This window comes from Phascolarctos cinereus, unplaced genomic scaffold (assembly GCF_003287225.1).
Source record: "Phascolarctos cinereus isolate Bilbo 61053 unplaced genomic scaffold, phaCin_HiC Scaffold_4;HRSCAF=312, whole genome shotgun sequence".
Classification (NCBI taxonomy): Eukaryota; Metazoa; Chordata; class Mammalia; order Diprotodontia; family Phascolarctidae; genus Phascolarctos; species Phascolarctos cinereus.
In genome coordinates this window covers 547,386,038-547,411,148 of record NW_027555847.1, presented here as the reverse complement: position 1 = coordinate 547,411,148, position 25,111 = coordinate 547,386,038, and the positions used below count along the sequence as shown (strand labels likewise).

The window sequence follows — 25,111 nt, the reverse complement described above, 5'->3', positions numbered from 1 at the left end:
GGCCAAAACACAAAGACTGAAGCAACATGGAACCCTTCACAAGACGGCATTCATACTAGTTCAAAGTTGACATTCGAAAACTATGGATGTCATGGAAAGTGTCATCAGCATGATGTTCATCTATGAAGGATTAATACCTGGGTAACAGCTAGTAGTAGAGAGATAGCATGAGGTAGTGACCAGGTAGCCAGATTTCAGGTAGGGATAGACCTGGGTTCAGATCTTGTCTCAGACATTTATTACCTGGACAAGCCATTTCTCATCTTTGAATCTCATTTTCATCATTACTAAAATGGAGAAAATAATAGTACCTATCCAGCAGGATTGTTGTGAAGATCAAACCCTTTATATAAAAATCTAGGCATGTATGCACAAATACATGTTTTACATGTACATGCAAACACATGCATGTATATACATATATGTATTATCTATGTTTATAATTCCTATAAAAATCAAGCCAGAGTTTTTTTTTAAATTCAGTAGAATTACAAGAATGTACTCCATGTATTAGGATCAACATGACAGGTGAAATAATTAATCCTTTGTTCAACTTTATGCTGTATCTTCATATTCCAGTCCAAATCCAATAAGAATTTTTCAAGCACCTAGTTTGCGCAAAGCACTGTGCTAGAATTTGGGGATGTAAATACAAAATATAGAACAGTCCCTGATCTTACAGAGTTTACATCTTCTTAGCAAGATACAATAGATAAAGAGATAAGTAAAAAGAGCTAGGGAATATTGAAGGTGCTGTTGGTTTGAGGTAGGGGGAATAACGAGCTCCTTTTGGAATTGTTAAATTTGAGATGCCTTCACTCTAATCAATACAATGATCCAAGACAGTTACAAAGAATTCATGCAAAATGCTATCCACCTCCAGAGAGAAAAATTGACAAATTCTGAAGCACACTTTTTTCACTTTCTATGTTCTTCTTGCTTTTTCTTCAACATGGCTACTATGGAAAAGTTTTTTATGATTTTACACATATAACTGATATCATATTGCTTGTCTTCTCAATAGGTGGGGGAGAGGCTGGAGAGAGGGAGAGAATTTGGAATTCAAAATTTTTAAAAAAGAATGTTTAAAAACAAACAATTTTTTAAAAAATTAATTTATTTATTTTTAGTTTTCAACATTCACTTCTATAAGATTTTGAGTTCTAAATTTTCTCTTCCTCTCTCCCCTCCCCCTGCCCCAAGATGGTGTGCCATTTGATATAAGATATGTGTATATATATATATATATATATACACATATATATATACATATGTATATGTATATATATATACATATACATATGTATATGTATATATATACATATGTATATGTATACATATACACACACATTCATAGTAAACATATATATACACATATGTATATGTATATATATATATACATATGTATATGTATACATATACACACACACATTCATAGTAAACATATGAGAGAAAGAAGGAACGAAACAATGAAAGAAAAAGAGAGCAAATAGTATTCTTCGATCTGCATTCAAACTCCATAGCTCTTTTTTGGATGTGGATAGCATTTTCCATCATGACACCTTTGGAGATGTCTTATATCCTTGCATTGCTAAGAAGGGCTAAGTCTATCAACATTAATCATCAAACAACATGGCTGTTACTGTGTACAACGTTCTCCTGGTTCTGCTCACTTCATTCAGCATCAATCCATGCAAGTCTTTCCAGGTTTTTCTAAAGTCTGCATTCTCTTCTTTCACCTCATCAAAAGGCTTCTTAATTCCTCTCCACTTTCTGCCATCAGAGACTTCTGTTATCTGCCTATTTGAGACTGTTGATATTTCTCCCAACAACCTTAATTCTGGCTTTTGATCCATCCAGCCTGGCATTTTGCATGATTGCTCGGCATATGAGTTAAATAAATAAGGTGACAATATACAGTCTTGTGGTAGTCCTTTTACAATCTTAAACCAATCAATTGTCCCTCTCAGCATCAGTTCATATAAATCTTTCCAGGTTTTTCTGAAGTCAGCCTGCTCATCATTTCTTATAGCACAACAGTATTCCATTAACATTCATATACCACAACTTGTTCAGCCATTCTCCAACTGACAGATATCCTCTCAGTTTCCAATTCTTGGCTACCACAAAAAGAGCTGCTATAAATATTTTTGTACATATGGGTCCTTTCCTATTTTTATGATTTCACAAACAAAATTTTTTTTAAAAAAAAGTTTGAAATGCCTATAGAACACCCAGCTGGAGACAGTCAACACATACTTAATGACATGGTACTGGAAGTCAGGAGGGAGACTAGGACTGGATATATACATTTGGGAATTATATACATAGAGATCATAGAATCATAGATTTAGAGCAGGAAGGGACTCTAAACAATATTTAGTCCAACTCCTTCCTTTTACAGATGAGGAACACAGGCTCAGAGAGATTAAATGACTTACCCAAACAAAATAAGAGGGCATAGATAGAAGAGAGTCCAGGACAGAACCTCAGGTGACACTCCTGTTAAAGTGTGCATGATCATTCAGCAAAAGAGACAGAAGGAATAGTCAGGTAGAAAGAGAACCAGTAGATAAATATATCTCTATGTATGGAATTCCAGGGAGGAGAGAATATCTAGGAAGAGGAAGTGGTTAGTAGTGGCAAATGCTGCAGATAGATCAAGAGAGGCTAGGGTTGAGAAGAGGTCATTAGATTTAGTAATTAAGACATCATTGGTTAGAGAAGTAATTCCAAATAAGTGATGGAGGGTGTCTTTCTGGGGCTTGAGGAATGAGTGGAATGAGAAGTAGAGACAATGAATATGGACAGTCTTTTTATTTTTTATTATAAACAGGAGGAGAGATATGGGAGTATAGTTTAAGGAGTCAAGTGAAGATGTTTTAAGGATGAGAGGGACCTGGCCATTGCCAGATGCACAAATTTAGAGAACCCACCCCAAATATTCACACGGACTATTTGTGCCTGACCTGTGGTAGAGCATTCCAAGCTTGTACTGGTCTGATCACAGTCACAATCAGACATACTGTAATTTGATTCTAACATTGTGATGTCATTTTGGTCCTCTCAGAATGAAGGACAACCAACCAACCAACCAGATAGCTGGGAAGGAGTCAACAGAGCTATAATTAACTTTGCTTCAAGGCATAGGCTAGTGTTGCTTTCCACCTTCAGATCGAGTATTCTCCATGGCTTTGTCTCCATCATCTGCTGGCCTGAAGCACAACCACTGGCAACTCTATAGCAGAGCTGTGTTCTCCTTGGGGTGGAGGAAAAATACCTAAAAGTTGAAGCACCCTTTCTCTCAGGGTTCCCCCAGACTGTTCTTTGCTTCTTATCCCCTCATCTCAGCCTCCCCTTCCCAGTCTGGACTTAAAATCACAGATTTGAAGCTGGAAGGGACTTCATTTTTTTTTTGTTTTTAGGCAATTGGGGTTAAGTGACTTGCCCAGGATCACACAGCTAGTAAGTGTTAAGGGTTTGATCTGAGGCTGGATTTGAACTCAGTTCCTCCTGACTTCAGGGCCAGTGCTCTATCCACTGCACCACTTAGCTGCCCCTGGAAGGGACTTCAGAAGTAACCTGATTCAATCCCCTCATTTTATTAATGAGGAAACAGATTTATAGAGGTTAAGTGACTTGTCCTTTACAAAGATGGATGTAAATAGTGGAAGCATGATTCCAACTCCTGTCCTCTGATTCCAAATTCAATACTTTGTAACCCTAGTCCCCAAAGCCCACTAGTGAGGGAGAGGGTCCCTTTTTGATGGAGATGAATGCCCTGCCCTGAATGAAGGGCACTTCTGGCTTCCAGAGAGAAGATGGAAAATATCAGGTTGCTAAAGTTAAAGACTCTGGGTAGACATGAGGGAAACTAGCAGTCATCATCATGCCACGATCCCCAGCTTGCTACACTAGAGACTTCAGGGCACATTCCCCTTGAGTGAGAACTGAGACTCTCTCTCCATTGAGCTATGTTACCTCAATCCCAGTGAGAGTTCCTTCACTCTGTATTGTCTGGTATATATTCTCCTATGTATACTTTGATTTCTGTTCTGTTATTGATTTGGATAAATTAGTTTTTTGGCTAAATGTTATGTGTATTTACTGTGTAACTGTATTGGAGGGAAAGGGTTCAAGCCTCAGATACAGATCTAGGGACCTGCTTCCTTCCAATAATGAAGCTAGCTTGAACCTAAAACTCACATCCCCTAGATTAACAGTATTTAAGGGAATAGATAATATAATTAACCTAGTACCTTTTTTCTCTAAGGAGAACAGAGTGGTAACTTTTGGTGCCAACCTCCTGCTTCCTCTTCTGGCAGATATTAAAGTCTCCCTTGGATAAAGATATAGGAAGAAGAGGCCAGAGATGTTTCTCCTGGCTCCTTTTGCCCCACAGCTATATTCTTTGTTTTACTTGATTGTGAATATTTTTTTACTAGGGTTTTGTTTTTCTTGTGTTTTCAATAGTTGCAGGGGAAGTGTAAGAGACAGAAAATAGATTTTTGTTCATTGAAAAAAAGTAAATTAAAAAAAAAAAAGAAGCAAGAGTGCTGGATTTAGATCAGACCAGGCTTCTAGCTGGAAACTTTCAGAAAGTGACACATCCTCTGGACCTCAGTTTTTAGAACATTGGACTAGATGAACTGTAAGATTCCTTCCTGCTCTAAATCTGTGATCCCATGGTCTTCTCTCCCTTTTTAAAATGAAGGGAATGGAGGTCTAGAGAGGAAGATGACCTGACTCAGGGCTCACAAGTAGTGACAGATGCAGGAATTAAAATCCATGTTGCCTGGCTCCTAGCCCAATGTTCTTTCCCCTACCCCATCCCATACTTGAAACAACTGAGGGAGTCTTTCTTCTCTTGGTTGCCTAATCAGTAGGAATTCTATAATACCTTAGTTTCCTGTTCTTACTCAACTCCTACTTATCACTAACTACTTTAGCCAGTGTTAGATAGGGTAATGTAACCTAATTTTGAAAATTATAAGGAATGTGCATAAAGTTAGTTTCTGTTCCTGTGAATGTCTATTTTGAGGAGCAGACAGAGGTTGACTTGAGTATTCTTCTTCCCATCCTTGTGAGAGTGAACTATTTACTTCAGTACAGCACTTTGTCTCCTCACCCCTCAATCCATCCCCTCCATAGGCACTGTTTCCAGATTCAAAGAATCAGAGTTAGAAGGGCCATTAGGAGCTCTCTGTTCCATTTCATATTTGAACAAGATTCTTTACTACAACGTCCTTGACAAGTGTTTATCCAGTTTTTGTTTGAAGACTTCCAATGAGGGGGAAATCTTTACCTCCCAAAACAGTTTGCCTTTCTACTTTCAGAAAGTTCTAGCTAAGTGTTATGAAGGCATTAAAAAAAATTTTATGCTGAACCTTCCCAAGTCAACAGAGAGTGATGAAAGAACTGAAACACCAAATTTTGCCAAATATACTACAGTATATTTGTTAAGGACAGAAGATGTTAAACTGAGGGGAAAGTGTAAGAATGGGGTGTCTCATACTCTAACCTCAATTAATATAACTAATAAGTTGTTCTTATACTCCAATGCCATTCTCAAGTGAGAACACTCTGATTGGGTTATAGAATCAAACAATCAAATGTGTAAACTAGGTGTAAACAATCTATAGACAACAAAAGCATAAATTTCATTCAAAGAACCTAGTTAATCAAGTTGGGAGAGAAAGAAGTGCTTCTAACCATAGGATGAAATCAGATGATGAAATATATTGAGACTGACTGAAAGAAAGATACAATTCTGGTTGTGTGTCTGTCAGACAAGGATATTATAGTAGGAGCAACCTAGTGACTGTTTTGGGAGTTATGATCAAGTGCTTTGAAAAGTCAGATTCCTTATGCTTATATTAAAAGGCAGGAAGCAGGGAGAGGAGGCATGAGGGAAGGGAGCCCAGAGGGAGGTTTATACCTCCTCTCTCTCCTATCACCCAAGACACATTGACCATGTTATCAAGGCACAATGTCAAATAACGTATCAAGCAGGGGGATGAGAAGGAACAAATTAAGACATACTGAAGTAAGGGGCAGCTTCAGAGATCAAAACTTTTTTGGGGAAAAGAAAAACAACTTCATTTCTCTAAAAGGGCCTTGGAATGTTAAATGACTTGCCCAAGATTACATAGGTAATAAGCATCAAATATGAGACCTAGGCCCTTTGGCTCCAAACCTAATGTTTTTTCCACCATATCAAACACATTTCCCAACATCTTCCAACCTGAAACTACTCCTGATTAGAGCAGATAAACCATGAAATTCATGGTGGGTAAGGTCTTTAGGTATTTTTTAAAACTCCACAGTTTTATTCTCTTCATTTCCCATAATGCATCATGTCATCTAGGACTCTATTGTTTAGTGAATTGGTACCAGTAGTACCTGAGAGTATTAAATATATTCAGCAAATATTTCAACAAATACAGATCAATTAAAATAATTTATTTGGTATTATATACACATATATGTACATGTGCACACATATATTTCTGCACATATATGCATGTACACGTTAGCAACCAAATAAAATGTTTGCTGTAGCTAAAGTAATTTCTAATAATTCTGTTGCACAGTCATTGATGAGCAGTGTTTTGAGAGAAAATTGGATTTGGAGTTAGGAGAGACCTGGGTTTGAATCTTAGCCTGGCCCTGTATCAGCCCTGACACTTAGCTATGCAACCTTTGATAAGTCACTAAACTTTTCAGAGTGCCAGTTTCCTCAGCTGGAAATGGAAATGATAATAATACTTTTGTTACCCACCTTTCCAGATTGTTGTGAAAAAAGGTACTTTGCATATCTTAAAGTGCTATGAAAATATAAATTATGAGCAATGATACTAATTTATTATTGCTGCTCCATTTTTGTTTTAAAACTCAAGTATAGATAGGTAGGAAGTGTTCTTTTCTATTCAATTATTTGTCAAATGCTATGCTGTCGGTATATGCATACCTACTACAAATAATTCTTTGCTCAGATGGTCACAGAGCTGAGATCTTATACAATCATGGTCCAGTTTATGTGCCTTTTTCTATCAGAAAACTATGTCAAAAAGCTTGAAAATAAGGGAAATGCCAGATTAGGGTAAAGATGGGTTGAAGAGTTAGCAGGGTGGGCAGACTTTGGTCCACAGGGACGGATTTCAAAGGATTCACTGCATCTTGTAAGCTGTTGCCATAAATCTCTTCTGCCGGAGAAATTCATTGCTTGTTGTGTTCCACCACTTAAATAACTGCGGTACTTGGAGTTATGTTCTTGCCATTCTGAAACATATTTGAGGCTTGCACCTAAGAAATAAATGGCTTTGATGTCCCAATCAGTCACTCATTTTCAGGGTTTGAGAGATGAGGTTCATAGACGAATCCACCCCTTTAGGATGTAGAACAGCCAATCAGGATTCTGCTGCAGTAAAAAAGAGTCTTTCATTGAAATCCCAGCTTCCGTTCATAGAAGCCAGGGTGCACAGTATTCCAGAGCTATTCTACAGTATTCCCTTTATTCCTTCCACCCCCTGGGGCTTACAAGAAAATCTTTTGTCCTTATTTTCATGAGTTCCCACATGGTTTAGAACCTTCAGGGCTATGTTTCTAAAACTTCATTGGTATGTGCCAGAAAAAAAAAAAACCTCTTTTAAAAAAACAACACACAAACAGCAGAAATAAAAAGACCATTCTGAGATGTTAATTTCTACTTAATTACAGGAAAGAGACATTTGACGAGTCAAGAAAATTTTCGGTAAAACAAAAAAATGCCAACCTAGGGAATAGGTGAATAAAAGATCATCAAGCATCCAAACCAATCATTCATATATTTAATGAGCATGAATTAAATGTAAGATATTGTTCTAGGCACTGAGGGGTATATGAAGGCAGCATACTTCTCCCCAAATGGTTTATGATCTGGATGGGGACATAAGACTGGAGCACAGGAAAAGTTAAATACCAATTTAAAAAATTTGGTCTAGACCTGTGATTTCATCTGTTTAGGGTACTCCCCAACTCCCACTCCCTGTGCCCTACTCCCAACTCCCTCCACCACAGAGAGAGTAGCTCTTTACAGTTTAAGAAAGCTGCTCAAGGTATGGACAGGTTAAATGACTTGGACACAGGTCACACACAGTGTGTATTAGAGGCAGTACTTGACTGAGGTCTTCTGGACTTCAAGTCCACCCCCTATAGACTACTTTGTTAAGTAACAACATAAAAAATATATAGATGTCAAAGGCAAGCACATGATTAATATGATCATCAATTTAGAGTTGGAAGGCAATAACTCACATTTATAAAGCATTTTAAGGTTTACAAAATGCTTTCTTCACAACAATCTTGTGGGGTAGCTTAATATTAGTATTATCATATCCATTTCATAGATGATGAAACAGGCTCAGAGCAGTGACCTGCCAAGGGCCATAGAGCCAGTGCTTGAGAGGATTTGAACTTGTCTTCCTTATTCCAATCCACGACATTATAATGTGACTCATAGAATGCTTTAAAATTTACAATGTGCTTTCCTCACATCAATTTTATTTATTATTGTTGTTCCCATTTCACAGAGGAGGAAACTAAGGCTTAGTGGAGTCAAGGATTTGAAACCATGGCTCTTGATTCCAAGTCTAGCACTCCATTACATCAGAGGGTATTTTCACAAATTCAGGAATGTTTTATATTTCTTTTGAGGGAAAGTTTTGCTCCTAGACATTTGACACATCCCAGTCTTAAAGCAGCATTAGTAGCATTGCTGTGGTTATTACAATTTGATTAGTCTAATGACTTAACTTCTGCTTATCAGTGACTTGCACAAGGTGGCTGAATGGTAGTACCGACAGACTTTTCTCCAGATTTCAAGACCCATGCTCTTACCATTACACCATGCTGTCTCTTTGCCTCAGCTAGTACAAGCAATAAATTCAAAGGAGAGAGAAATCATATGTTGGAGTGGCCTGGGAAGTCTTTATGGATAAATTGTGACTTCATTTGGGCCCAGAAAGATTTAAATAAGCCCAGGAGAAACCAGAATAGAGAGCATTTTAGTCAGGAGACTAATTAATACAAGCAAAAGGCTTACTGGAAAAGTAAGTCACTCATTTCCTTGGTTGGCATTTTTTTTTAAACTGGTAATTTTCTTGGCTCATAAATTCAAAGAGCTGGAAAAGTGGACAACTATGGGTATTTTCTAAAGGCAAGACCCAAATGACTGAAGCCAAGGGTTTCAGAAGAATACTGGGAGAAATGGCTAAAAAAGAGCTGAAGGGTGTTTAAGAGAAGGCAATCAGGTTGGTAAAGGGCCTGAAGATCATGTTCTATAAGGATAATTAAAGTAACAGAGGCTATTCATACTGGAGAGAATACTTAGGTGGGGACATGATAGCTAACTTCAAGTATTTGAAGGGCTATCCCAGGGAAGAGAGATCACACCTGTTCTGCTTGGCTTGGCCCTCCAAGGTAGAACCAAGCAGTAGGTGAAAATTGTGGAGGAAGATAGCCTTGATATAAGCAAAAACTTTCTAACAATGAGAGCTATTAAAAAATAGAATGGGTGCCTCAGAAGGTTACAAATTACTTCTTATGGGAGTCTCCAGGAAAAAAAACTGGATGACCCCTTTCCAGGCGCCTTGTAGACAGGATTCTTGCTCAGATGAGTTGGACCATATGACCACTGGAGTTTTTTCTAGTTCTAAGATTCTGCAAAAGAAAAGCAGAGTGGATTAGATTTGAGAGGGCCTGGAATGCCTTTCTGACTTCATCATGTAGGCACAGGGCTGCCTGAAAGACTTTGAGCTGGGGAGTGACTTGTTTACAGTGTTCATAGAGTCTGTTTCAAATGAGACATCCAAAGCTTCAGGTTTCCCTCTGTCCTTTTCTCCCTTTCTCTATTGTAAACCAATCCTCACTGGGAAAATGTTTGCTTTCCTAGTTCAGAGTTAGTAGGCATAATCTGAGGCACACAAATATCCTAGGGCCTCAAACTGCTACTGATCAGGCTCCAGACATAGAGCCTCTGAATGACCAGCTTTATCCAAATATTGTACAACTTCCAAAATTAACGGGGTAGGGTGGGGAGACCTTTCAGCCTTAGTTTCATCTGTAAAATGAGGGGGCCAAACTCCAGGGCCTCTAAGTCCCCCCCGAGATTGAAATCTATGATCCTGATAAGTAGAGGGGGAGGGAGAACGGAATAGGAGGCGGCAACAGTTGCTGGGGCTTCTCTCAAGCTGCTTTTACAATTTAAATGACGTGTATTTCAAAAGTCTGGCAAGCACATGCTTGAAAATGTATGGGGCTGGGGGGGAGGCCCAGAGTCGTTCCTCACCATATGGTTTGTGTTTCCAGGTTTTGCTTAGCTTGTGCTCATATGAAGATGGAAAATAAATACTGCAGATAAAATGACAACATGTAAGGAAGGGGTGGGGGCGGTTATTAAACTGCTCCAGGAAAAGGGACTGTCTCTTTGCAAAACAATATGATGGCGAACCTGGTGCTGCTGTCTCTTATCTTCTATTCCGACCTGGTATTCAAAAGGAGGAAAACAGGAGAGACCCCCTACTTCCCCCAAGTCAGAAGATATTCTCAGCACCCGCAGAAGCCCAGGCCTCCCCACCTCCTCTCTCTGCAGCCAGCAGATGGCCCCCCCGGTTCCTGTCTCCTCTCCAGACACAGGGATTTTGTGGTTTGGGTGGTAGCTAGGTCTGGCGGCCCAAGTTCCTTCATGCCTCTAGCCGGGTGTGTGGACACCCGGGGCAGGCTCTGGGGCAGAGGGAGGCTCGAGCGTGGTTCCATTCGGGGAGGCTGGCTCTCGCGAGGTGAGGACTAACTAGGAGGAGGTGGAGAAGAAGGAGAGGAGAAGGAGGAGGAGGTAGAGGAGAAAGAGGGCAGGGTTTGCGTGCGCCCAGCAGTCCCCGGCGGGGCGGGGAGCCACGGATAGAAAGCGAGGAAATCCTATTCCTCCTCCCCGCCTCCCTTCCCCTCCCCTCCCGGGCTCCTCTCCTCCGCCCCCCTCCCCACGCCTTCCGCTTTCACCTAAGGCCAGTAGGTGTCTGGAGCAGGAAGGAGGGAGGCGAGAGCAGCTGAGGACTGGAGGGAAGCGGGAGCCCCAGCGGGAGGGAGACGGCAGGAGCGGAGGGAGCGAGTGAGGGAGTGAGAGGAGGAGCGGCGGCGGCGGCGGCGGCAGCGGTAGCAGCAGCGGAGGTGGCGGCAGCTGCAGCAGGAGTCCCAGCCGCCTCTTCCCCGGCTCCCGGCTGGTTCCTTCACCCGTATCCCCTGTCCAGCCTTCGCCAGAACCGAAGAGGAGTCGTCATGTAGCAGCCACATAGTCATCTCTTATTTGCAACTCTTTTTTTTTTTGGTGGGGGGAGGGCAGCAACCTTTTAAAAAAAAATTCTTCCTCCCTCCCCGCCTCCTCCCCGCTCCATTTGTGAGCCGCATCTGTTTCTTTAAAGAGAATATATATAATATATATGATATATAATATATATAACATATAATATATATATAATACATATATATATGTATATATATTTTCAGGTGCTTAGGAGAGGGTGGGAATAATAAATTATAGTTGAACCAGCTACGTACCCCTCCGTAAAGGGCAACAATGACTGAAGAGAGCTCAGAGGTGCCCAAAGAGTTGATAGGTAAGATTCACGCTGTTTATTTGTTGTATTTCTCCATCTCCTTCCTCCCCATCCTACCTTCACCTTTCCTTCTTCCCCCTGGGATGACTCCAAGCGGGGACCAAGGTTTGGCAACGTTGGCAAGGAAGTTTTTCAGGGCTGTTGGCTACTATCGTTTTGTCCCCCCCTCCCGCCCCCAAAAGAAAGAAAAAAATCAGTGTCTTAAAATGCAAAGGAGAGGTGGGGGACTGAGTAAGCAGCGGGAGGGTTTCGGGGCTGGGAGGCGGCGGGCACAGGCGAGCTCTCCCGCGGCAGCCTCGGCGCTGCGCTGCTGGAGGGGGAGGTTTGCAGAGAGAGGAGGGGCTATGGAAGGGAGGAAGGCTTCGAACTGGAGTTCGGGAGGCAGGGAAGGAAAACCTGGCTGAGCGCATAAACCTCCCCCTCTGCCACAAACTCCTAGGAAGTCCCGCGCAGCAGCTCCCGGGGGCGTAGTGGCGGCTGGAGGAGGCTGAGGAGATGCCCACCTCTCTCGCCCTAGAGCGCAGCATCCATCCTCCTGGCGGCTTCGCTCCTGGCTTCCACCCTCAGCGCGCTCCCCTAGCTCCGCAGTCCCTACCTCTCGCTATCAGTGTGCCATGCTATTCTGGTTAAGCGACTGCGCCTGGAAAGGCGTGGCTTGGAGTAGCCAGTGGAGCTCGTCTGGGTGGTGGTGGGGGGAGGAATGGGGGGGGAAGGCTGACGTAAACTCGAGGCCAGGAAATTGAGAGTTAATGATAAAAACTTGCCTTTAGTAATTATTAACCGCTGCCCTTCATCCTAAATCCTTTTGTGACTCAGCCAAGGTGACCTGTTGTTTGGAGACTGAGATAGATACACTTGGGGAAGTAAACCATTCTAGGGAGGCGTTTTAAAGACTTTGCTCGGGAGTCTAGGTCCTTGGCGGTGAGCAGTAGGTTTCCATACTTTGGGGTTTAAAACAGGTTGCATTCAAGGCTTCAAGAAAAGGTATTAGGGTCTAAGGTAGATTGTGTGAGATCACACTTGGTAAAAACAGTATTTTAGACTTCATGGAAGTGGGAGTGGAAGACTATATTATTGTGTGTGTGTGTATGTATGTATGTATATATGTATGTATGTGTGTGTGTGTATGTGTTTAGCCCCAGTGACCCACATCCTTGGACTAAGCCTTCACTGGCATACTGGACAGCCTACAATTCAAGGCAGCTGATGTTTGGCGCTGACCACAAGAGGAAGTTTCCCAATGCTCATCAGTCAGCATTTGTGGAATCTGCTTCTCTGGTTTCTATCTTAGACAGTTAATATTTCTTAGGAAAGTTAGTGTACTCTTCTTTTGGTGTGTGCTAACTCAACTAGTAAAACAATGCAAAGTAACTGTTGCTAGACTTTGTTGAAGCCAGTGCTTTTGGTGAATTTCAAAAGGAAAAGTGAACTTTAGCCAAATTTGGACTTAAGGGTAAGAAGTTACCTTTTTTTATACCTAGGAGAATCACCCCATCTCCCCTTTCGATCTGCAAGTATACATATATATGGATGTATGTATATACTTACATATATGTGTATACACATACATCTATACAAACATATACATATTTGTAAGTATATACATACAATAGTTATATGTGTATATGTAACTATATATGTGTGTGTATGTATGTATAAATCTCCAAGGCCTTTTCTGCCTTACTTTTTGTTTTGTTAGGGTGTTACATCTCCTTTAGGGTAGAATGGACTTTTCCACCATCCAAGACAAAAGAAACCTCTCCAGGCAAGGAATATGCTTTCCAATCCTGAGAGCTCCTTGGAGAGGTCCTTCTTAGATCAGGAAAATGCTTAAGGTAGCTGGCGAATTCTTATTAGGTGGTCTGAGGAGTGAGGAGATAAGTTTAACAGTGGGAAGGATTGCAGAATTTTAATCAGGTAAATATGTTGTTCTTTGCTTAGTAATAGAAAGTTTAGATGGCCACATTTGCTCAAGAAAAAAATTAGGTGAAATAAATTACCTTAGAAATTAGTGATAAGGGAACCTGACACACCTGACAAAGAGTTCACTGCAAATCTGAAATTTGACTTACAGGAAGGCCTGTCACTTCTTGTTAGTTTGTTTACTGTCCCTCTACCCAGGTTGACCACTTCCTTACTCCATTTTACCCTAATAACTTGCTCAGCTCTCAGATGTCTGAGTCTGATTTTGGATGGGCTAGGTCAGGACCTCCTGATTTCTTTACCTTTTTTTTTTCCCCCTGCAAATGACTGTAAGGCACTCTTTTGACCTGCTCTGTCCAGTTAGTTACATGTGACAACCTCTGTATGCCATTAACACAAGGCTGTTAGAAAACAATTGTTTAATAAAGCTAGATGAAACATTTTATTACCTCTTTCCCTCCTTGCCATGTACACTTGGGGCCCCTTTTCATGAGTCTTGGAATTCTGTAGGATGTTGTTTTGGTGGGGACTGACTATAATGGCTACCCTCCTTGGATGTTCTGACATGGTCTTTTCCTCTGATCACCTTCCCCCACCTCATGCTTCTTTCCTTGTCCTTCAAGGTCTATTTCCTTCTCCATCACTAAGTTTTTATTAAGCACTTACTGTGTGCCAGGTGCTATGCTGGGATGTAAAGACAAAAGTAAAATAGTCCTTGCCCTCAAGGAACTAACATTTTAATGGTGGCTACATTTCATTTGGTGGTCTCATTGGCTGCCATGGTTTCATTTATCAGTTCTTATGCAGAAGACTCTGAGATCTACTTGTCCAGCCCTAATCTCTTTCTTGACCTCTTGTCTCTGTCTATTAGACATCTAGAACTGGATTTCTCATAGGCATCTTAAACTCAGTGGGTCTAAAACTGAAGCCACCTTTCCATCCAGACCTTCCCTCTTCCTAACTTTACTATTACTACTGAGGGCACTGCCATCCTCCCGTCACTCAGGCTTACAATCTAGGTGTTATGCTCAATTCCACACTTTCACCTCTCCCTTACCCCCCATATCAAGTCAGTTGTCAAGTTTTGTCATTTCTACCTTCATAGCTGTCTTGTATATGGCCCTTTCTCCTCTCTGATGCTGCCATCACCCTCATCACCTCCCACCTAGATTATTGTCATAGTCTGCTGGTTGGTGTCCCTGCCTCAAGTCTTTCCCTGCTCCAACTCAAGTGGCTTCCTATTACCTCTAGGATCAACTATAAAATCCTCTGTTTGGTGTTCAAAACTTTTCATAATCTGGTCCCTTCCTACCTTTCCAGTCTTTTTATACCTTATTCCCTTCCATGTACTCTGCATTCCAGTGACATTGGCCTTGCAGTTCCTGGCACAGGATGATCCATCTTGACCTGTTTTCTTCCTCTGTTCCTTCTTTTGACTCCTTTCACTGTCTATCCCCCATTCCTAGAACATTTTCCCTTCTCATCTCTGCTTCCTACTTTCTCTACATTCCCTTAGGTCTCAGCTAAAGTTTCCCCTTCTGCAGGAAAGCTTTCCCAGTCATCCTTAATCCTAGTGCCTTCCTTCTGAGAATACCCCCAATTTATCCTGTATGTAGCTTGTTTTTTTGCATTTTTTTTTGGTGAGGTGATCTGGGTTAAGTGACTTGCCTAGGATCACACAGCTAGTAAGTGTTCAGTGACTGAGGCAAGATTTGAACTCAGGTCCTCCTGACTCCAAGACCAGAGTTCTATTCACTGTGCCACCTAGCTGCCACACATAGCTTGTTTTTATAGTTGTTTGCATCTCCATTGCTTAGTATAGTACCTGGCACATAGGTACTTAATAAATGCTAGTTGAGTGACTAGTACCTGTAAGTATAAGTAATACACACACACACACACACACACACACACACACACACACACACACACAGAATAATGTATAATATATTTGATATATACAGAATGAATGTCAGGTAGTTTTGGGGAAGGAGTTCATGAGGAGCTTTGTTTATATGGGGGAAGGATTAAGAAAGTCTTCATGGAGAAGGTGTTTCTTGAGCTGAGTTCTGAAGCAAACCAGGAATTTTAAGATGCCTTCTTGGCTTCTAGCCTCTATTGATCTCTCCCTTCTGAATTCCTATGGTGCTTAATATATGTCATACATTTAGTATTTAATCATTTTGTCGTTTAGGAATCTGTTTCATGTGTGTGTCTTATCTCCCTAATAAAATGATAAGTTCTTCTAGGATCAAAACAAATATTAAGCTTCTCTAGTAGGTGTCTAATAAATGCTGGATTCAGAATATCTGATAATAATGAGAACAGTTTGATAGTAAAATTTCCTTTGCTAGAAGAACCATCCTTTTTCTCTCTTTCTCCTTGATTTTTTTCTTTGTTATGAAAGTATATAATTATGCCATTTTTTTTTTGCAGAAAGTATCAAGGATGTTATTGGCAGGAAGATTAAAATTGCTGTAAAAAAGAAAGTAAAGTTGGAAGTCAGGGGAGACAAAGTAGAAAACAAAGTATTGGTAAGTATTTTTTTCCCCACTAAAATGATTTGGAAGTATAAATGTACTTTCCACATTTTTGCTGGTTTAATTTGTATGGCAGGCTGGTTTTGTAATTATGTAGGATTCTTTTAGACACATTGTTTGAAAGATCTGAAAATCATTGTGTACTGGGAGATCTTTTAACTGAGTATTGGTATATCCAAAGTATAGAAATATCTTGGTGATCTACATTTTGGACATTTAATTTCTGTAGATTATAAAACCAAGCCATGTGTTTTGTCGTCACTTGTGGTCTTTTGTCAATTTATTTTGTAAAATATGATGTTATTTAAGCGAGTTATTTATGACAAATGCAAATAGTAATGTGTGAAAAATGAAAAGTTTCTTGTCTCAGGCCATCCTAGTAATTTTTCTTGACTGTTGTCTTTATCGTATGAGTAGTAATCTGATGTTCCATGATGTGAGGGGATTTGGCCTTGTTTGTCATTGTATTCCTCACGGTTCCTGGCATAATGTCTTGCATATAGTAAGTAGGTGCTTAAAGTTTTTGAATGGATACTAATGTATCCATGACAAAATGTAACATTGCATATATGATATTTGATGTGCCATAGGGAATTTAGGTTATCAGTTTTTTTTTGAGCATAGCATGGCTGTTCACAGGAGGATAGAGCTAAGGTAAGTAAGTCAGTTATCTTATGTGGTAGTTTGAAACTCATGCAACATTGTTTGTGATGGAGCTGCAACTTAAGAGATGTGGCTATTGCATTTTAATGCTTGCCAATCAGTTTTAAAACTGGTCATATATTCTATTTTCAATTTGTATAGAACTCAAATTTCAACTTTCGTGATTTTATTTTATGTCTCTCCCTATTGGTTAGTATCAGAGGAATATAGGTGTCAGGGATACTGATGTCCTGATTAATGTAACTTCTTTGAGTGCAGGAACGATTTTGTTTTTATCTTTGTAATCTCAATATCGAGCATGGTATTCTGCACATAATAGGCACTTAAAGTTTGTTGAGAAAAGTACATTTTATACCTTTTCCTGAAGATGCAGTTATATAACTTGTAATCTCTTTCTTGGAAGAAGATGGTAAGCTCCATGGAGGCAAGGGAACCATGTCTTATATAAACTTGCATGTCCTTCCATGTTTGGCACAGTGATTGGCACATAGTATGTACTTGATAAATATTGCCTTAAATAAGAGTTGTGTTTCTTTAAACAAAAAAAAATTGATTTTATCGTTTAACACTCCTTCCACTGCTGCAGCCCTTTCTCGTCTTAGTTTCATGAACTCCTTTGGCTCTTCCTTTAGTCTAAAGCTTTCCAGCTTGTTTCTATCTGCTGGAGCTTGTGTTCTGCTGAAATAACCTAGGGTTGCCTCCGTGCTGTGATGAGGCATTTAAAGTAGGACTTCACAGGAGGAACAGCTTTCTTAGGAATTTTTGTTAAGTAGCTTTAGGATATATGACTGTCATCCTTAGTGAGTATAGGTAGGGACTGTGCATATTGATTGATGACCTCTATTTCTTTGCAGTCTGTGTTTACAGGTCAGAATGACAGATTCACTGAAGCAGTAAAGCTTGATTCACTTTTGACCTGCAACAAAATGTGCTTATGTATGCTAAGGCAACCAGTAGGGAATTGTTGGGGTCAAGATTCCATTTTATTCATATGCTGAGCACACTTTATTAAATTAATAAGACCTGGTTAATACAATCCAGCATATAAAAGAGTTGGTTTTGCTTTCTCTGGGAATAGAAGTTTAAGGTTTGGATTTCTTGTAGTTTTTGTCTTATAAGACAGATTTATAATGGTAAGTTACTCAAGGAACTTTGCATCATGTAATATCATAGAGGCCTAAACAAAAGGGTACTTGGTATTATTTGGTATTAATAATGAATGTGTTTTGCAGCAACACAACTATGAACTCTGTAAATATCAAGATTATGCCTGTCAATCTTTATTAGTCAGAGAGTTTTTTATTCTTCAAACTGACAAATTCATTGAATTAGCGTTACTTAAAACCCTACAATTATTGGCACACAACAGCAAGCATGTTAAGTTTCCTTTACATTGATCATAATTTGGATTTTATTTGTAGTATGCAAAGTAATGGACCATTGGATCTTAGAAAGGACATTTTTTTAAAATTACTTAATTTTTTTCAGAATTAGGCAGTTTTAGCAGAATTACACATTTGGTTGAAATAATGAAATGCTCTTTCCCAGATTTTGATTTTAAGCAGTTGTTCAGGTAATAAACTTGGAGCTTGGTTTAAATTTGTCGTGGTTTTTAGTTACTGACATGGGCAAGAATTGCTAAAAGTAATAACTTCAGTCTTTAGAAAGTCTCTCTCTGGTAAGCTCAGGTTTATTTTAGCATCAGATCTCAAGAAGGAACTTACCCCCAATAATTTTAAATTAAGTGAAGTTCTAACAGCTAGTTCAGCTTCATAAATTTTCAATTATCTTTTATCTTTTTTATTTCTTCCTTTCTATTTGTTACCAATTCATTAAAATGGGACCCAAGTTTCTATACAATTTACAATTACTACTATGTATTACCTATTTTGTTTTATGCAGAATTATAGTATATGAGTTGGGAAGACCTCAGAGGTCATCTAGAGTTTAGGTCAGGAGTTCTTTATCTTTTTTATGTATCATGGACTCCATTGGCAGTCTGTTGAAATTTATGGAATCCTTCTCAGGATAATGCCTTTAAATAATTGAAGGAAATGCTAAATTTCAGTTAGAAGTTAGTGAAAATGAAGGTGCATTTTTTCCATGTTCTATGTTCATATACCCCCTGAAATCTAGAGGTCTGTGGATCCAGGGTAAGAACCCTTGGTCTAAACCAATCCTTACTCAGATAATGTACAATGTCCCCAGTAAGTGGTGTTCCAGGCTCTGCTTGCATCTGCTGATAGAAAGTCTATCCACTCCCTCATAAACCAACTTAATCTGTTTTTAGATTTCTCTAATTGTTAGGGAGTGTTTAGCCAAAATTTTCCTCCCTGGGACTTGCACCCTTTGGTGCTACTTTTGACTTCCCCATATCCCATCTAAATCATTAACTTCCACCCATTGTGCCTGATTGTGTTTTCAGGGACCAAGTAAAGCAAGGCTAATTTCTCCACGTGACGGCATGTCAAATACATTCCTAATTAGTTCAGCTGCTCATCCGAGGCCATAGTTTCTATTCTCATCATCCTGGTCACTGTCCTCTAGAACATACTGCAGTTTATCAATGTCTTTTCAGAAACTTAGTGTCCAGAACTAGAAGTATGGGGCAAGGAGGACCGCTGGCATGGTGGAACTTATAGTGGTGGTCCAGAGAGAATCCTCCTCACAGTTCCAAGGCAGGAAAGAGTGCTTGTGGTCACTCATAGACCAGAGCACAGGCCAGGAAAGGAGTAAATACCTCGTCCTTGATCATACCACCTTGGAAGAACTGAAAATTTACAGGTCCCTAGACGTATCTCTGAGCTGTACAAAACCCCTGAAGCTTGGTACAATACATTTTCCCCACTGGAAGAAGCTCCCTACCTTAACAAAGAGTTTAAAACTCAAGTAATTGGCTGGGAACATGAGCAAACTGTGCAAAAAAAAATTAGACCATAGAACCTTACTTTGGTGACAAAGAAGATCAAAACATATGACCAGAAGAAGACAACAAAGTCAAAATTCCTACATCCAAAGCCTCCAAGAAAAATGTGAATCAGTCCCAGGCCATGGAAGACCTCTAAAAGGTTTTTGAGAAGCAAGTAAGAGAAGTAGAGGAAAAACTGGGAAGAGAAATGAGAGTGGTGCAAGAAAATAATGAAAAACAAGTCAACACTTTGGTAAAGGAGATCCCAAAAAATACTGAAGAAAATAACACCTTAAAAAATGGCCTAACCTAAATGGTGAAAGAGGTCCTAAAAGCCAGTGAGGAGAAGAATGCCTTAAAAAGCAGAATTGACCAGATGGAAAAGGAAGTCCAAAAGCTCACTAAAGAAAATACTTCCTTAAAAATTAGAATGGAGCAAATGGAAACTAGTGATTTTATGAGAAATCAAGACATTGTAAAACAAAACTAAAAGAATGAAAAAAATAGAAGACAATGTGAAATATCTCATTGGAAAAACAACTGACCTGGAAAATAGATCCAGGAGAGAGAATTTAAAAATTATTGGACTATCAGAACTAGAAGTAAAGGTGAGGTCTCACAAGTGTGCAGCAGGGCTACCACATCCCTTATTATAATGTTTCCTGTTATTGTGGCCACAAATCACAATGGTTCTTTTGACTGATGTAGCATATTGCTCATTTGTATTGAGTTTGCTAATAAAAGTAGTGTGTTGAAAAACAAAAACCTTGGCTCTGGAGTCTGCAGAGATTGCTAGACTGTGTTGTGTTAGATTTTGTTGCCCTTTCTTTGTATCTCCAGTGCTTAGTACAGTGCCAGACACATAGTAGGCACTTAATAAATGGTTTTTGACTCAATGACCTGGGTTTAAGTCCTGGTGCCAGTATTTATAATGGGCAAGTTACTTCCCCTCTCAGTTTCCTCTTCTGTAAAGCAGAGATAACACTATTTGTACTACTTGCCTTATAGGGTCGTTGTGGAAAAACAAAATTCTCCAAAAATGTTAGAATCAAAATTAGAAATGGGAGTTATTATAGAACCCCAAGGTCTTAAAAAAAAAGAATTCTCTACCTGTACACATGATGCTATACCATCCTTCTTACAATTGTACCTTACTTACTCCTTCCCTTTCTTCCAAGGGGTGTGTTTCCCTGTCTCTATTTGACTTTTTTTTTTACACATGCTTGCCAACAATTTAAACTATTTCTGAATTAGTCTTGTAGCTGGAAGATCCATTATAGACACTTTTAGAGGAAAAAAGTAAGTGGCATGGTTTATTTGTAGGCAAGTCTGCTGCATCATCACAGGATTTGCAAAATGTTACAGTTCATCTGCAGCCTAAACATTAATTTTTCAGATGAGATCATTAAGTAAATTTTTTTTCTTTTAGGCAGTTGGGGTTAAGTGACTTGCCCAGGGTCACACAGCTACTGTCAAGTGTTTGGTCTGAGGCTGGATTTGAACTCATGTCCTCCTGACTTCAGTGCCGGTGCTCTATCCACCGCGCCATCTAGCTGCCCCCTCATTAAGTAATTTTTTCAAGTTAAATGACAAGATCTTAGATCTAGAGATGGAAAGGATCTTAAAGGATATCTAATCTGAGGTCTTATAGCTACTAAGTAAAAGAACTAGCATTTGGGTACAGGTCATCTCCCTCTAAATCCAATGCTATTCCTATTTTAGTCAGTCATGCAACAAGCATTTATTTAGTGCCTACTGAATGCCAGGCACTGTGCAAAGTCTTTACTAGGCTGTCTCTTTTAATCCTTATGATCCTGAGAAGTAGGTGCTATTATTATCTTCATTTTGCAGTTGAGGAACCTGAGGTTAGGGTTACACTACAAGTTAGTAATGCAAATATAAACAAAAAGAAAGTCCCTGCCCTCAAGGAGCTTACTTTCTAACACGGAAGACAACTCAGAAGGAAGTAGAAAAGCTAGGGGGAGGTGGGGAGAGAGGTAATACTCTGTCTCCTAGTGGCAGGTAGATAGTGGTAGAGCTGGGACTAGAACCTGTTTCTCTCTGCTCCCAGGTCAGTGTTCTTATTTTTCATTTATTTATTTATTTACTTTTTTTTTTTTGCTAGGCAATGGGGTTAAGTGGCTTGCCCAGTGTCACACAGCTAGTAAGTGTCAAGTGTCTGAGACGGAATTTGAACTCAGGTCCTCCTGACTCCAGGGCCAGTGCTCTATCCACAGGGCCACCTAGCTTGTCCCTAAAGGGTCCTTATTTTAAAACCATGTTGTATTGATTTTTTTTTTAATATTGGTAAGGAAAAGGGATTTATTAAGCATCTGTGTGCTAGGTGCTTTAAAAATATTGTTTCATTTAATCCTCAAAAGTAGGTGGTCCTGTTATTTCTAATTTACATTTGAGGTAGACAGAAGTTAAATGAGTTGCCCAAGGTCAAATAGCCAACAAGTATCTGAGGCAGAATTTGAACTTAGATCTTCCTGACTCCAGGCTCAGTTCTGTATCCACTGCACCACCTTGCTAGACATTTTGCTGTGTGATATTTCAAGCCTTTGAAGATAGTAGCCAGAAATAGTGGGACCCTTGTTTTGATAGGGAGGTGGGGAGCTGTGTGTTCAGAATTTTGGCTTCACAGTCAGTTTTGCTTAACTTTTTTTCTTTTCTTTTTTTTGACAATGGAAGACGTGTGCAAGTGTGCTCCTGTGTGTGTGACAGAGAGAGAGAGGGAAAGAGAGAGAGAGAGTTAAGAGAGAGAGAGAGAGAGAGAGAGAGAGAGAGAGAAGTGTGGAGGTGGGGGGGTATAGAGGGAAATGTCTGATGTAAAAAAAATTTTTAAAGGGCAACAGTGATTAAAAAAAAATGAAAGGGTTCAATGATAACCAAGGTTATCTTTTCCATTTCTTAGTGTTTTTGATTATATGTCAGAAATCCCAGTTTTATGCCAGTTATTTCTAATTTTTATATGAATAGGGATTTTGAATTTTTTCTTATATGATGTACTTTAAATAAATGGTGAGAAGAATATTTTATCCCATGTCCTTATTTTAAAAATTGATAACATTAGTTCATGAGGATTTGATGCTGGGGCTCTTTCCTCCTTACTGAAATACAAGGTAAAGAAGGGACATATCCAAGATTTCAGTTGGCTTAAAAGGCCTCTCTCCTTTCCTCAAATTGCTCTGAGCTCTGTTTCCCTTTCTTTACGGTTATAGTGTTAAGAGAAGGGAATGACGGTACTATGTCAATATTTTATGCTTAGCACAGGTAATACAGTACCTTGAAGAAAGCAGTGGACATTGAGACTTAGAATGTTTGGGACTACTTTGCCATAGTGACTACAAAATAAGGTGAGGAGTGAATCTGATGAGACTGATTAGATGTAGAAACCATCTACAGGCATACCTTGGAGATATTTTGGATTGGGTTCTAGACCACTGCAATAAAGTGAGTATTGCAAAAAAGTGAGTCACATAAATTTTTTGGTTTCCCAGTGCATATGAAAGCTATGTTTACACTATACCAACGTCTATTAAGTGTGCAATAGTATCATGTCTTTTAAAAAAGTACATACCTTAATTAAAAATACTTGATTGCTAAAAAATACTAACCATAATCTGAGCCTTCAGTGAGTTGTAATTTTTTTGGTGGTGGAGAGTCTTGCCTCTATGTGGATGGCTACTGACTGATCAAGGTGGTGGTTGCTGAAGGTTGGGGTAGCTGTGGCAGTTTTTAAGAATAAGATTAACAATGAAGTTTGCAGAATAGATCGACTCCTTTTATTTGAACACTTAGAGGCTGCTGTAGGGTTATTAATTGGCCTAATTTCAATATTGTTGTGTCTCAGGGAATAGGGAGTCCCAAGGAGAGGGGGAGAGAGACAGGATTGGCTGGTAGGTGGAGCAGTCAGAGCACACTATTTAGTTCGCTGTCTTATAGGCTTGGTTTGTGGTGCCTCAAAACAATTATAACAGTAACATCAAAGATCATTGATCACAGGTCACCATAACAGGTATAATAATAAAGGAAAAATTTGAAATGTTGTGAAAAGTATCAAAATGTGACACAGAGACACAATTCAAGCACAGGCTGTTGGAAAAATGGCATCAATAGACTTAATTAACTTAACCTAATTAACCCTGCTTGATGCAGGGTTGCCTCAAACCTTCAATTTGTAAAAAAAAAATCCAATATGTTTGAAGTATAATAAAGTGCAATAAAACAAAGTATGCCTGTAAACTCAGGGAATTTTAAGTGGAAGAAAGATAGATTGTCCTTATAACAATTTCTTTTTAATGGGAAGTAGTTTTTTAGTCCTGCAACTCTTAAAATTAGTTTGAGGGATGGTGAATTTCAGCACCAGACATTAGGTAGTACCATTCTTAATGGGAGGGCCCTTCACTATTGTTTTGAGGATGTACTGTGTGGTGGGGATGATTAGACAAATGGAATTGGTGTTGCTCAGGCTTGCTTCCTTTCTATTTTTACTTCCTAAATGTATTTGTGTGATGTATGTGACTTTTAAGATCCCTTCTAGTTTCTGGAAAAGCAGCATGTGGATAGAAAGCTGGCTTGAGAACCAGAAAGACCGAGGTTCAAGTGTTGCCTTGGACTCATACTAGCTGTGTGACCTTGGGCAAATCACTTAGGCTCTCAGTGTTCTAGGCAACCTTCTGAGACTTTAAGTTGCAGAGAAGGGGCTGACCTACATTGGTAGAGGGAGTTTCCCTTGTCCAGGGGCTTCCTTTATTCATGAATTCTAGGGTTCTCATTCCTGTCCTGCTAGCTGTTAGGATTTTGACTGAGAGAGATGTCAAGAAAGATTGAGGAAATTGGTAAGCTACATTTTTCTTGTCAACCCCCTTATTGTCTGTGTGCTAAAAGACCCTTAGAGGGAACTGAATATGTCACACATCTCTCCCTGTGATGATAGCAAAGACATTAGGCTTGTCTCTTTTTGGGTTCACCTTAGTTGTTTCCGAACCACAATACAACCTTGTGATTTTTATCTTGTGCTATCTGTCAATCCATTCATTTCCTTCCTCTAATTGTAAGCATGAGTAAGACTCAAAACTTCTCTTTTAATTATTGGGCAGAGCAGGTGAACAAATGGCTTTTTGATTTATGTCCTTTTAAAAAATAAAAATAAGCCTGAATACCCACAGCCCTTTAAATTATTTTCTTCTTCCCACAGAACTCTGTCTCTCAGCTCTGTTAGAGCATCATAATGAGAATTAAGTGTTAATCATTGAAACAGAATTGAAAATGGGGGAGCAGATATTATATGGGTGCTATTATGTATCAAATATTTTAGTTGGCAATGCTGTATATATATATATATGTATATATATATATTTCATTAGTGTAAATATAAACTCAAATACTACTTTTCAGTGTTGTGAAGTATTTTTAAAAAATTC

General features: G+C 39.4%; 1 protein-coding gene and 1 long non-coding RNA gene across 7 annotated transcripts in view; one reads left to right on the top strand and one right to left on the bottom strand.

Moving 5' to 3' along the window:
• Positions 1 to 5,719: 5,719 nt before the first annotated feature.
• LOC110208736 (uncharacterized) lies at positions 5,720 to 12,268 on the bottom strand. 2 transcript variants are annotated; one of them, XR_002324614.2, is made up of 3 exons: positions 12,152 to 12,268; positions 9,578 to 9,699; positions 5,720 to 7,420 (listed from the first exon to the last, which is right to left on the bottom strand). It is a non-coding gene; the product is annotated as an uncharacterized LOC110208736 (long non-coding RNA). The 2 variants fall into 2 exon arrangements; XR_013486252.1 differs by lacking the exon at positions 12,152 to 12,268 and adding an exon at positions 10,328 to 10,722.
• CARMIL1 (capping protein regulator and myosin 1 linker 1) overlaps positions 10,724 to 25,111 on the top strand; it is a 382,099-nt gene continuing 367,711 nt past the window's right edge. For 3 of the 5 annotated variants that reach the window (XM_020986870.2, XM_020986868.2, XM_020986867.2), the window contains exons 1-2: positions 10,724 to 10,817; positions 16,008 to 16,105. In XM_020986870.2, coding sequence (XP_020842529.1) covers positions 10,724 to 10,817; positions 16,008 to 16,105 — 192 coding nt within the window. Of the gene's footprint in view, positions 10,818 to 10,987; positions 11,649 to 16,007; positions 16,106 to 25,111 lie in introns of those variants that run through there. The other 2 variants (XM_020986869.2, XM_020986872.2) reach the window with 2 other exon arrangements.